Source organism: Nothobranchius furzeri, chromosome 2 (genome assembly GCF_043380555.1).
Source record: "Nothobranchius furzeri strain GRZ-AD chromosome 2, NfurGRZ-RIMD1, whole genome shotgun sequence".
NCBI classification, from domain to species: domain Eukaryota; kingdom Metazoa; phylum Chordata; class Actinopteri; order Cyprinodontiformes; family Nothobranchiidae; genus Nothobranchius; species Nothobranchius furzeri.
The window spans coordinates 101681047-101696046 of record NC_091742.1 but is presented as its reverse complement, the minus strand read 5'-3'; the positions used below and the strand labels follow the sequence as shown (position 1 = coordinate 101696046).

General features: G+C 44.1%; 1 protein-coding gene and 1 long non-coding RNA gene across 2 annotated transcripts in view; one reads left to right on the top strand and one right to left on the bottom strand.

The window, feature by feature from the left end:
* LOC129154735 (uncharacterized) overlaps positions 1-306 on the bottom strand; it is a 19719-nt gene extending 19413 nt beyond the window's left edge. The window contains exon 1 of the long non-coding RNA XR_011519198.1: positions 179-306. This is a non-coding gene — a long non-coding RNA (uncharacterized lncRNA). The remainder of the gene's footprint in view (positions 1-178) is intronic.
* LOC107373870 (asialoglycoprotein receptor 1a) overlaps positions 1-14840 on the top strand; it is a 16093-nt gene extending 1253 nt beyond the window's left edge. Inside the window, 7 exon segments of the mRNA XM_054734840.2 lie at positions 80-169; positions 271-336; positions 9590-9682; positions 9758-9912; positions 10049-10158; positions 14376-14487; positions 14489-14840. Coding sequence (XP_054590815.2) covers positions 80-169; positions 271-336; positions 9590-9682; positions 9758-9912; positions 10049-10158; positions 14376-14487; positions 14489-14605 — 743 coding nt within the window. The 3' untranslated portion in view covers positions 14606-14840.
* Positions 14841-15000: the final 160 nt, after the last annotated feature.

Here is a 15000-nt window from a genome sequence, read left to right as displayed (position 1 = left end):
TTCATTCCAGTCCAGGCCCGGGTCAAGCTAAAGTAAAAACTGTTTCTAGCCTATTTTAACAGAATGTGTTTCTGTTCAGACACTCAGACCCTGAGACAACTCTGGTCTGTGGAAAAAACTGTTTCCAACCTGACGGAGTCTCAAAGCTCCACCCAGCAGCTCGCCTCAGGTAACTCACCTGTCCAGGTGACCACAAGCCACTGCCTTTTGTTCTCCCTGTCCTATCCTCTGGCTCATGTTCTGTGTCTCTTATCTTCTTGTCTCTGACAGAAACCAGTACAGAGGTTCGACGACTGAAGTTTGCTGTGGAGAATAACAGAGATCAGTTGACTTCAGGTGGTACACACAGCCAGATGCTAACAGACACTAGCAGATGTCAACAAACACTAGCAGACACTAAAAGATGTTAACAGGCACTAAAAGATGCTAACAGATGTTAACATACACTAGCAGACACTAAAAGATGTTGACAGACACTAGCAGACACTGAAAGATGTTAACAGACACTAAAAGATGCTAACAGACACTAAAAGATGTTAACAAACACTAGCAGACACTAAAAGATGTTAACAGATGTTAACAGACACTAGCAGACACTAAAAGATGCTAACAGATGTTAACAGACACTAGCAGACACTAAAAGATGTTAACAAACACTAGCAGACACTAAAAGATGTTAACAGACACTAGCAGACACTGAAAGATGTTAACAGACACTAGCAGACACTGAAAGATGTTAACAGACACTAAAAGATGCTAACAGACATTAACAGATGTTAACAGACACTAGCAGACACTAAAAGATGTTAACAAACACTAGCAGACACTAAAAGATGTTAACAGACACTAGCAGACACTAAAAGATGTTAACAGACATTAACAGATGATAACAGACACTAGCAGACACTAAAAGATGTTAACAGACACTAGCAGACACTAAAAGATGTTAACAGACACTAAAAGATGCTAACAGACATTAAAAGATGTTAACAGACACTAGCAGACACTAAAAGATGTTAACAGACACTAGCAGACACTAAAAGATGTTAACAGACACTAAAAGATGCTAACAGACATTAACAGATGTTAACAGACACTAGCAGACACTAAAAGATGTTAACAAACACTAGCAGACACTAAAAGATGCTAACAGATGTTAACAGACACGAGCAGACACTAAAAGATGTTAACAAACACTAGCAGACACTGAAAGATGTTAACAGACACTAAAAGATGCTAACAGACATTAACAGATGTTAACAGACACTAGCAGACACTAAAAGATGCTAACAGATGTTAACAGATGTTAACAAACACTAACAGACACTGAAAGATGTTAACAGACACTAAAAGATGTTAACAGACATTAACAGATGTTAACAGACACTAGCAGTCACTAAAAGATGTTAACAAGCACTAGCAGACACTGAAAGATGTTAACAGACACTAAAAGATGCTAACAAACACTAACAGACACTAAAAGATGCTAACAGATGTTAACAGATGTTAACAAACACTAGCAGACACTGAAAGATGTTAACAGACACTAAAAGATGCTAACAGACATTAACATATGTTAACAGACACTAGCAGACACTAAAAGATGTTAACAGACACTAGCAGACACTAAAAGATGTTAACAAACACTAACAGACACTGAAAGATGTTAACAGACACTAAAAGATGTTAACAGACATTAACAGATGATAACAGACACTAGCAGACACTAAAAGATGTTAACAAACACTAACAGACACTGAAAGATGTTAACAGACACTAAAAGATGTTAACAGACATTAACAGATGTTAACAGACACTAGCAGACACTAAAAGATGTTAACAAACACTAACAGACACTAAAAGATGCTAACAGATGTTAACAAACACTAGCAGACACTGAAAGATGTTAACAGACACTAAAAGATGCTAACAGACATTAACATATGTTAACAGACACTAGCAGACACTAAAAGATGTTAACAGACACTAGCAGACACTAAAAGATGTTAACAAACACTAACAGACACTGAAAGATGTTAACAGACACTAAAAGATGTTAACAGACATTAACAGATGATAACAGACACTAGCAGACACTAAAAGATGTTAACAAACACTAACAGACACTGAAAGATGTTAACAGACACTAAAAGATGTTAACAGACATTAACAGATGTTAACAGACACTAGCAGACACTAAAAGATGTTAACAAACACTAACAGACACTAAAAGATGCTAACAGATGTTAACAGATGTTAACAAACACTAGCAGACACTGAAAGATGTTAACATACACTAAAAGATGCTAACAGACATTAACATATGTTAACAGACACTAGCAGACACTAAAAGATGTTAACAGACACTAGCAGACACTAAAAGATGTTAACAAACACTAACAGACACTGAAAGATGTTAACAGACACTAAAAGATGTTAACAGACATTAACAGATGATAACAGACACTAGCAGACACTAAAAGATGTTAACAGACACTAACAGACACTAAAAGATGTTAACAAACACTAACAGACACTGAAAGATGTTAACAGACACTAAAAGATGTTAACAGACATTAACAGATGATAACAGACACTAGCAGACACTAAAAGATGTTAACAAGCACTAGCAGACACTGAAAGATGTTAACAGACACTAAAAGATGCTAACAGAAATTAACAGATGTTAACAGACACTAGCAGACACTAAAAGATGTTAACAAACACTAACAGACACTGAAAGATGTTAACAGACACTAAAAGATGTTAACAGACATTAACAGATGATAACAGACACTAGCAGACACTAAAAGATGTTAACAAGCACTAGCAGACACTGAAAGATGTTAACAGACACTAAAAGATGCTAACAGACATTAACAGATGTTAACAGACACTAGCAGACACTAAAAGATGTTAACAAACACTAGCAGACACTAAAAGATGCTAACAGATGTTAAAAGATGTTAACAAACACTAGCAGACACTGAAAGATGTTAACAGACACTAAAATATGTTAACAGACATTAACAGATGTTAACAGACACTAGCAGACACTAAAAGATGCTAACAGACATTAACAGATGTTAACAGACACTAGCAGACACTAAAAGATGTTAACAAACACTAGCAGACACTAAAAGATGCTAACAGATGTTAACAGATGTTAACAAACACTAGCAGACACTGAAAGATGTTAACAGACACTAAAAGATGCTAACAGACATTAACATATGTTAACAGACACTAGCAGACACTAAAAGATGTTAACAGACACTAAAAGATGCTAACAGACGTTAACATATGTTAACAGACACTAGCAGACACTAAAAGATGTTAACAGACACTAAAAGACGCTAACAGACATTAACAGATGTTAACAGACACTAGCAGACACTGAAAGATGTTAACAGACACTAGCAGACACTGAAAGATGTTAACAGACACTAGCAGACACTAAAAGATGTTAACAGACACTAAAAGATGCTAACAGACGTTAACATATGTTAACAGACACTAGCAGACACTAAAAGATGTTAACAGACACTAAAAGACGCTAACAGACATTAACAGATGTTAACAGACACTAGCAGACACTAAAAGATGTTAACAGACACTAAAAGATGCTAACAGACGTTTACATATGTTAACAGACACTAGCAGACACTAAAAGATGTTAACAGACACTAAAAGACGCTAACAGACATTAACAGATGTTAACAGACACTAGCAGACACTGAAAGATGTTAACAGACACTAAAAGACGCTAACAGACATTAACAGATGTTAACAGACACTAGCAGACACTAAAAGATGTTAACAGACACTAAAAGATGCTAACAGACATTAACAGATGTTAACAGACACTAGCAGACACTGAAAGATGTTAACAGACACTAAAAGATGCTAACAGACATTAACAGATGTTAACAGACACTAGCAGACACTAGAACATGTTAACAGACACTGGGGGGGGGGGGTCCACAAAAACAAACTATCAATGATGAACAAGAGTCTGCTTCTAGACCTGCAGAAGGAGAGAGAGAAAAAAAAAGAAAAGGGACACACAGCAATACAACAGGAGCAAGCTATCACTGCGTCAACCTGATGAGGAAATACAAAATCATTGTTTTACTGAACAATCACGATAATAAATCACAGTGTATTTAGTGCCATCCACATCCTTAAGACGTGTTGAACGTGCCCAAGTCCATACTTATGAGAGCACCATGTGAGCACCTGTGTGCATACACGCGCTTGTTTATGTAAGGTTTCTCTATAAAAGCGTCCAATAGAGAGTGTGAGGGGCCACAGATCTGCCCCCCAAAGATGTGTAGGAGATGGAGGGAGCTCCAAGTCCCAGAGATCCAGGAATTGCCCCCAGAGCACAGGAACCCCAAGGAGACCACGACCAGAAAATCCCCTGCTCCCCTCGAGATGTGCAGAGGATCGCCCCGGGGGGCCACAACCAGCAACCGGCAGAGTTCCGGGGGATATCAGCGGCAAGCCCACAGGCCCGCCCGCAGCCTCCCACCCCCTAGCCAGCCAAGCCTGGAACCCAGCGACTCGGGACCCATGTGCGACCAGCCCCGCCGGGGACCCAACAGAGCCCAGGGGCCCAGATCCCACCAGGCAGCCACCAGGATTAATCAGGCAGATGCTAAAAACCTTAAACCCGTGACCCAGGAGCCGCGAACACTCAGGCAGACCAAGGCACCGCACTTCACACCAAGTGGGAGGGGAGGTGAACATGTATAGCAGCAAAAGAAGTCCCAGGAGAGGGGAGGAGCCAAAGGCCGCACCTGACATGTACAGTCATACACAAACACAGTCACACACTCCCTCCCTCACGCTCACACATACACATACAACCAAAGACTCACAAAAATGCACGCCAGACACCCACCCATACTCCCCATACACACCATATTCACTCTGGTCCCGGTACTACTGCACATGGGGTACAACCATTACCGGTTCCCAGAGTTCGACCCTTTCTGCTGGGGTGCTGATGAGCAGGCTCCCCCGCCCAATGCCAAGCAAAGCGACCCACCACCCCAGACCCCAGCCAGGTGGCCAGATCTCCCTCCTAGCCTCCAGCCCCGCGAAGCCAAGCGACAACAGAGGTGTGCTAAGACCCCTAGTCTCCCTCCACCTGCTCCAATACAGTGTTGGTGCGTGTTGACGAGGTGTATTCATGGCTGTGGTGAGCGGGCAGTGCAGGCATAGTCCGGCCTACGCCAGCTGATGCCACCACACCACCCCTCTTCCCCCCACAGCCCTCGGTGTCTTAAGTGCAGATTAAAGTTGGAAGTGGGCACCGGCACTTGGGATGAGGCTGAAAGATCCCCTTGCCAAATACAGTTGAATGTGCTCACTCCCAAGGCCCTAAGTGTGTGTTTGCGTGGAATGTCATTGGTGGAAGTGTTTAAGGTGCAAATAAAATTGGGGGGCAGGTTGCCACAGGAATGCGGAAATGGGGTCCATACCTGCACTCCCTGACTTGTCCACCCCCAAAGCCCTAAGTGCATGTTTGCGTGATGATATGAGGGAGCAGGAGGAGGAAAATGTGCGGGGATAGGGAGGAAAGGCTGGTTGGCCTAAGCCCTCCAGGTAGCCAGGTCCCCCACTGGCCCCAATAGGCACCTCCGTTGCCAAAATGCCACCCAGGGCATGGAGACCCCAGCCCATTTTGCCAGGGCCCAAAGCAGCAGCACTGCAGTGCTCCACGGAGTCCGAGGGCACCAACCCAGCCCCACCCCAGCAGAATATCTATGCCCACCCCTGCATTTGCACAGCTTCCAGAATATATAAGACATAGGACATCCAGGTAAGGTTGGGTCCTCCCCCTCCTCAACCCCCCCCCCCCCCCCCCCCCGTGATGGACAGCAGAGGAGCCAAGGTCTACCCGAGGTCCCTTAGCCCGGGCCAGGCACTGCCGCATGTTCCCACCTTCTTCCCGGCAGCATACATGTCAGGACCCGACCCCCAAGGTCCTGCCCAGATCCCCATACGGGGCTGGCCAACCCCACACCCCGAGCCCCCAGGCCCCCACCCAGACCCACTCAGAGGCATTGCAGCCACCAGGCAGCAACCCATGGCCATCGCCAAGACATCCAAGGGGCCCCACTCACAACCACCAGCAGTCCACACCGTGAGGCAACCCGAGCACCTCCAGAGGGGGACAGCAGCCCCCCAGCCCCACACGCCCCCAGTGAACCCACCCTCAGGGAATGTCAGGATACTCCAAACTCAGACCCCCCCCCCCCCCCCATCACCCCGCAGGACAATATCAATGACCCCCCATCATCGCTATGTGATGGAACCGATCAAAGGAGCCCAGAGAGATTGACTTGAAGTGGAAGCAGAGGCTATATCAAGTGTAATATGATCTAACAAAAGATTTCTATACTGGTTAATGCAGAGAGTTTCTCTATTTTTCCAATTCAAGAGGATAGTTTTCTTAGCGATGCATACGGCAGTCAGAACCACGTGAACCACAGATGTTTCAATCGGGACATCATCCAGCTTTCCCAGTAAACAAAGAGAGGGGGAAGTTGGGATATGACATTTCAGACACTTTGACAGGTCCTCACATACTCCACCCCAAAATTCCTGGACAGGTGGACAGGACCACAGTGCATGAATGTAATTGTCAGGAATGTTGTTTGTGCAGTGTGTACAGGTGTCAGACGACACAAACCCCATCTTGAACATCCGATGACCTGTATAGTGTACTCTGTGTAGAATTTTGTACTGAATTAATTGTAAATTGGAGTGTCTGATCATTTTAAAAGTTTTTAAACAAGTTTGGGACCAGAAGTTCTGGTCAAAGCTAACTGATAGATCCACCTCCCATTTTTCAATAGGGATTGCTATTCTATCGTCTATTCTGGACAGTGTCTTATATACTTTAGACAGTAGTTTGGGGGGTTTGAGATTATAGAAGTCTAATACCCTTGGTGGTGTTTGTAATTCTATTTTATTGAGCTTAAATTCTTGTTTGACAACAGATTTAATTTGGTGATATTCTAAAAAGCTATTATTATCCATTCCAAATTGGGAGACTATTTGATTAAATGGGATGAAGTCCAGTTCTTCATATATGTGTTCCAGGTATAGGATTCCTTTATTTTTCCAGTCCGGAAGGTTCATCATTTTGTTGTTTTGCAAAATGTCAGGATTATTCCAGATAGGTGTGCGATTGCATGGTACTAGTGAAGACTCTGTCATTTTAAGATACTCCCACCATGCTGTCAGAGAGGTGCTGATACTAATACTTTTGAAGCTTTCATGTTTTCTTATGCTTGAGCTAATAAATGGTAAGTCTGAAAGCTCTATCGTATTGCAAAGTGTCTGTTCTATATCTAACCAGGACTCATCTAGTGGGTTATCTTGCAACCATCTTGGTATATATTGCAGCCTGTTGGCTAAGAAATAATAATAAAAGTTGGGTAAATCCAGTCCTCCTCTGTCTTTGGTCTTCTGAAGCGTTTTTAAGCTAATTCGTGGAGGTTTATCCTGCCAAAGGAATTTGGTAATTGAGGAGTCCAGAGATTTAAACCAGTCAGCTGGTGGTTTGTTTGGGATCATCGAGAATAAGTAATTTATTCTGGGTAAGACCATCATTTTAACTGTAGCAACTCTCCCCATGAGTGATATTGGTAAGGATTTCCATCTTGCAAGATCATCTTCCACTTTCTTTAAAAGTGGGATGTAGTTTAGTTTGGTTAGATCTGCTAACTTGGGAGAGACATTAATTCCCAGGTATGTGATATTCCCTGACTCCAATTGTGTATTAAGCAAATTGACAAATGAGAAATTAATTGGTAAACTGTGGATTTTAACCAGTTTATATAGTAATCAGAAACTTTTGAAAAAGAGTTTATCAGTTCTATTGAATGGGAGAGAGAGGATTGAGAATTCTGAAGAAAGATTAAAACATCATCTGCATAAAGACTGATCTTATGTCCTATTTTCTTACACTTTATCCCTTTAATATCTGTTTTTTGCCTAATTGCTGCTGCTAGTGGTTCGATAAAGATAGCAAATAGTGAGGGGGAGAGTGGGCATCCCTGCCTGGTCCCCCTCTGAAGACAGAAGCTAGCTGATATTTGGTCGTTCGTCCTGACACGTGCTGTTGGTGAACTGTATAATGTTTCTAGCCAGTTTATGAAGAAGTTCCCAAAGCCAAATTTATGTAAAGTTGCAAATAAGAACTTCCAGTTAACTCTATCAAAAGCCTTTTCTGCATCTAGAGATAATATACTAGTTTCTATGTTTCTACTGTAAGAGAAATCTATCAGTCTCCTAGGAGAGAACATATCACACCTGTACTGGCGAAGCTCCACTGGCTACCCGTAAACTTTAGGGTCAAATTTAAAATCCTGATTTTTGTTCTTAAGGCCCTGAACGGTCTAGCACCGGATTACCTGTCGGATCTTGTCACTAGATATGTGCCAAACTGGGCGTCGAGGTCTGCTGATTGCCTGCTGCTTCGTGTTCCATTAATGAAATACAAAACGCGGGGCAGCGTGCTTTTGTCTACGCTGCTCCCACACTATGGAATGCACTTCCTCTTTCGGTGAGGCTGGCACCATCCCTCCTCCGGTTCAAATCGCTGCTGAAGGCTCACTTTTACGACCAGGCATTTTTAAATCCCTGACTTTTATTATTTTATTATGTGTCTTTTTATTGACTTTAATTATCTGCCTTGTTGTGCATTTTATTGTTGACCGTGTATTGTTTTATATTGTGTTTTTACTTTTTATTCTGTACAGCACTTTGGTCGGCTGCCATGCCATTTTTAAATGTGCTTTATAAATAAAGATGGTATAGTATGGTATGGTAAATTAAGTAATCTACGTGAGTTTGTGGATGACTGTCTACCTTTAATGAAACCAGTTTGGTCAGGGTGTATTATGAAGGGGGTTACCTTCTCTAATCTTTTGGCCAGGGCTTTACAAATTATTTTGAGATCAACATTAATAAGAGAAATTGGGCGATAGCTGGTAGGAAATGCTGGGTCTTTGCCTGGTTTTAACAAGAGAGTAATGACAACAGACACTAACAGACACTAACAGATGACAACAGACACAAACAGACGCTAACAGAAAACAGACAATAATGATGCCTACACATTAGCATCGGCTCAGTCGGGGTTTGGTCAGGCTGAATGGCGTGTGTTTGGTCTCTAACGGGCAGTGTAGTGTTCACATATAAATCAGAGGGACTTCTCAAGAATGCTGAAATCCTGAGCCTGTGGGCAGAGTTTAACACACACACACACACACACACACACACACACACACAGACACACACACACACACACACACACACACACACACACACACACACACACACACACACAACTATTATCTTCTCCCGTTCCCACACTGAACGGCTGCTCCGTGCTACAGACGAACAGACACTAACAGATGCTAGCAGACACAAACAAATGCTAACAGATGCTAACAAATGCTAACAGATACTAACAGATGGTAACAGAAGCTAACAAATGCCAACAGCTGATATCAGAGTCCAGCATCAGTCTCTGACCCTGGCTTTGACCGTGACTCTGTCTCCTCAGTCTCTGAGGCTCTGAAGCAGCTCTCCGCTCTGGACACCATCAGCAGAACCGTGGCTGCACTGAAATGTACCATCGAACGCAGACTCAATAACGGTACACACACACCTGATCTGATGCTCCCCTCTGACTTGAGTCAGATGTTGTCCTCACTGTCCTCGTGTGTCTCAGGGTCCATGTCAGCTGGCTGCTGTCCTCTGGGCTGGGAGATGCTGGAGTCAAGCTGTTACTACTTCAGTAAGATCCCCCTGTCCTGGCACGAGGCCAGAGACTGGTGCAATGGACACGAGTCCCACCTGGTCATACTAATGAGGGACGAGGAGTGGGTGAGACCTCCTGTCTCTGTTGTCCATGTCAACAGGCTTAGGTTTGACAACCTAGGAGGAACAGGTCTGAGGAGGACATGATCCTCAGAAACCTGGATCCCATTTACTTATGTGAGTCTTTGTCTCCGTGGTCCAGGACTTTGTGACCAGAATGGCAGGTGGAACTTTCTTCTGGGTTGGTCTGACTGATGAGAAGTCTGGGAGATGGGAGTGGGTCAACCAGACCCCGTACGTCATGGACCGCAGGTACACCGCCTCTCTGTCTGGGAATGGTTTATGCTCCTGTTTAGACCCGGTTCCAGTTTTCACTCCTGTTTATCTGATAAGTCCTACAACAAATTCCTCCGAACCGATCCCAACAATGCTTCAGAACGTCTGGAGAACTTCTAATCCAGAATCACGTTGAAGCCATCAAGGACCAGGTTAGGGTTTAGATCAGGTCCGGGTCTGAGCATCTGCAGATGCTGCGCCCTCACCAGGGGTGGACCGGCCCATCTGGCATTCTGACAGTCCCAGTGGGCCACTTAGCCAAGTTGGACAACTGCCCAACTTGGGCTGACACCTCCCCCAGCCATCGGCTGTATAGAGACTAGTCGGCAAACAGCGCACACAACACCAGCCCTAACCCGATTTTAACCACAGGCCCTATCAAATAAAAATGTCTTAAGCCTAGTCTTGAAAGTAGACAAGGTGTCTGCCTCACGGACTAAAGCTGGGCGCTGGTTCCAAAGGAGAGGAGCCTACTATTGAAGCTGCCGTTACGCTATTGGCCTGAGGGGGCAATCGTGAGCATGAAAATTCAAAAGTCCGTAAAGTCCCTTCAAGTAAAGGTTTGATTACAGCAACCTTAAAACCCTGTGGTACGTATCCATCTACTAAGGATGGATTGATTATACGTATCTAGAATCAGAGGTATGGTTCTGTGTAAGTTTCAGAATCAGAAGATTTTTTATTGACATTTTCATTGAACGCAGCTCCCTGACTAGGAACTTGTTTCGGGGATAAGGTGCAACATGAGCACACGTAAAAAAACACATAGTAGGTAATAAATGATAGATAATATGTGCAGTCAGCAGCAGGATAAACAGTGCAAACATACTATTACAGTGACTGGTATATGATGTGCAGGTTAATGTAGGTATCACCAGGTGTTCATGAGACAGACGACAGAGGGAAGAAACAGTTTTTGTGATCAGAGGTTTGATCAGAAGACTATTTTTCCAGGATAGGTAGGCCTCCTCATGGTGCGTAGAGCGCCATGTTCTCTCCAATTTCCTAGAGTTTTGTTTTAAGGCTCGTAGATGAGAGTTAAACCAGGGAGCCAACTTCCTGTCCCTAATTACCTTCTTTTTTAAAGGGGCAACATCATCTAATGCCACACGTAAAGAGGAAGTAACGTGATGAACTAACCCCCAAATTCCACTACCTCCACTCCCCTCCACTCCGACACGAACGCCGGAGCAAAATCGGTCCCGTTCTAGTCAATCAGAGCAATTCCACTACTGCGGCCGTGCTCCGGCAGTGCGGCGCCGTGCGTCGCCCTCTGCTCCGGCATCCGGCAAAAATAGAATCGATCCTATTTTTGCCGGACGCCGGAGCACCTCCGCAGTAAATGGACAGAAATCACAACCGCCCAACAGGAAAGGGAGCAAGCACAACTTCCGTTTTTCACAATAAATCGATAAACAAAAGGCGTTTTTTGTTTCATATGCACAGGTTTAACAACTTTTAACAACTATCAATGGCGGCTGAAGTTTAAATGCACAAAAGTAAGCCATAAAAACAGTTTCCACTATCAAAGTAGTCACACTTTGTAGATCCAAACACTGCTGATCTCTCAACACAACTGATGGGCAGATTAAACAGTTCATGTCGATGCTTCTCCCACACAACGGGTGTTTGGATCTAACTTCCGCGTTTATTGCTCGGACTGTATCGCAAGATCTCGAAAATCCCGTGCATGCTTGTTTGCCCACCTCAGGTCTCCGCACCGGAGCGGAGCCGTTGTAGAGCGGGTACCAGTAAAAATTGAGTTCGGAAGCGAGCGGCTGCGGAAGGCGGGGGCGGAGCGGAGGTAGTGGAATTTGGGGGTAAGGCATCAATTTGTGAGGGGCTAGAACTGAAAATATTGCCCTCTGCTACGTTCCTCTGAGATGCTGAGGACAGTAAAGATGGAACAGTTGATTTAAAAGATGCAACTGCGTTGTCAGATAGTGAAATTTACTTTCATGTCTCGAGAACTCAGGTATAAAAAACTCAAAGGTTAGGTGCGGTATTGAACACATACATGCTGCGCTTCCTTGGGGCGTGCCACAGGGGTCTATCCTCGGCCCCCTTTTATTTAGCATTTATATTCTTCCACCGGGACTGATCTTCAGGAAGTTCAACATTAACTTTCATCTTTATGCGGACGACTGCCAGATTTATGTTCCCTTGAAGACTTTTACCTCCATCCAGCCGCTCCATGATTGCCTGAGTGAGGTTAAAGACTGGCGGGCAGCAAATTTTCTGCTGCTGAATGATTTTAAGACCAAGTTTATTGTTTTTACTCCTAATGGCTCGTCTTCCTCCGCTCCTGATTTTTCTGCTCTTCCTTTTAAAATGAGTCAAACAATTGTTAATCTTGGAATTAAAATGGACGCAGCTCTAAAAATGGACCCTCGTGTTAGTCACATGGTTAAATCATGTTTTTATCAGCTGAGATGTCTTTCCAAACTAAAACCCGTTCTGAGTCGGCGCCACCTCAAGACAACCATTCACGCCTTCATCACCTCAAGGTTGGATTACTCCAACGCAATTCTGTTTGGCATTTCAAAAGCCGCATTATCTCGCCTTCAGCTGATACAAAATGCGACAGCAAGATTTCTGACCAATACTGGCCGTCGGCAGCTCATCACTCCAGTTTTAGCAAGACTTCACTGGCTTCCTGTGCACTACCATATACGTTTAGAAATGTTATTGTTTGTTATTAAGGCGCTGAATGGCTTAGCTCCACCTTACATATCCGAGTTACTCCTTATGTGCCGGGCAGGACTCTCCGTTCAGGTGACCTACACCTACTACAGATTCCCCGTCTACGCTGCAAAACCCGTGGTGAACGAGCTTTTTCTGTCTGCGCTCCGAAACTCTGGAATGATCTCCCGCTGAATATCTGACTCTCCTCCTCCATTGGAGGTTTTAAGTCTCACTTAAAGACTTACTTTTATTCCCTTGCTGTTACTGCCTAGCTCTCTTATCTAGGTTTATTTACACTGTTCTTTCAACCTTATATGTTTTCACCCCTGTACAGCACTTTGGTCAGCTGTTTTTAAATGTGCTCTATCACATAAATGGAATGGAACATGCTGAGTACCGGTATTGTGTACCAGGATAATGCCAGTACCAGTTAAACTGAGGAGGTCTACACTCTTACTGCAGAGGGGATGAAAGACCTACGGTAGCGTTCCGTTTTACATCTGGGATGTCTCAGTCTGCCTCTGAAGGAGCTGTCCATGGTCCATGGGAGGGGCTTTTAAGATGGGTAAAGTTAAAGAGCAAGTCACCCCCTACCAGAGTCTAACTCCACTCCCACTTCATGTTTGAAAAATGCAACACATGCTGTTGCCTGGCAGACCGAGAGGGCGGAGCCACTAACAAATACACACACACAGGCTCACCACGGCATTGTGACATCATAATGTACCAGTTTACATCATAGCATACCTCTTAGCCAATAGCGGTGGCAGATTTAAATTCAAATACAGTGCAGAGTTTTTACCCGACAACGGCACAACACTGCCAGTTTTAGGCAGAACATTAACATTTTAACTAAAATGCACTGAAGTGCAAAACTATTGACTTATACGTGTGTGCAGCACCATTAGACACTCGTTTATTTAGTTTATCAGGGGAAAAAAGTTGATTTGGGGGTGACTTGCTCTTTAAATGTTCCATAGGTCTGGAACATCTCATCAGTCCCCGAGGTCCTTGATGCAAATGGTTTAGATGGTATCAGGGACTATTACCATCTTCCTCTTTGCCTCCATCTGACCTCTTATTCATTCATCCATTTATTTTATGTCTCCCATGATCGCTCTACAGCTTCACTGCTCTGCTCATGCGGTGCTGCTGGAAGACAACAAGACTTTTGCGTGCCTCACCATCAGCACATCAGTCAGCAAGCGACATCAGTCTCATTGATATGCTTTCTAGACCTCTTTGTTGCCATGGTTACCGTAGAAACAGCCCAGGTCAACCAGCTTCTGTATGTGCAGTAGACTGATGAGGAGCATTTACTGTAGGAGGAGGGATGTGACGCAGAAACACCTGAGCTCATCTGTAGGACAGGTGAGATGTAAGAGCAGCTTAAGTAGAGTTTTAGTTTACATTCTGCACCAAGTCAGATAAACCAGAACCAGCTCAGGAGTTTGTTCATGCAACTACTGTCCACTCTCACCCCCCTGGTGTTTGTCTCTGGTCTCCAGACGGTGGAGACCGGGACAGCCTGACAGCTGGACGCATCATGGTCTGGGCCCTGGAGACGAGGACTGTGCTCACCTGCACTACGAGGGACAGCTCAATGACCTGCACTGCTCCACCAGGCTGCGCTACATCTGTCAGAGACACAGTCAGCGCACCTGAACCGCTCCAGGGTCAAGTCAGAGCCCTCGGGGGTCTTCCTGGCCCTCATGGGCCAGTAACCCTTTACCTGTGAGAGGTCCTGTGTCCACTTCCTGGTTCTGATCAGATCAACATCAGAGAGGTGATGTCATCACCATCATCATGTCTCAGTCATCTGTGGAATCAGACTAAACGTCTCAGCCTGAATCACCTGCAGGTCTTATTTCGAAAACCACATCCAGCTTCCTGTGAGACGATGCTCTCCTCTGGACATGTTGTGTCTACTTCCTGGATAGGTTTTATCTAAATAAACTTCTGCAGCAACAACAGACTTGTTTCCATTCATGATAATAACAACAACAACAATGATAATAATAACTAGATAAATTGCATTTCTTGCAGAAATGCCGTTTGAATGCTGGATAGCTTAAACTGTTAGCCGGATCAGCTTAACAGCTGAAGTGAAGCTGAAAGTAAACAAAACTGTCA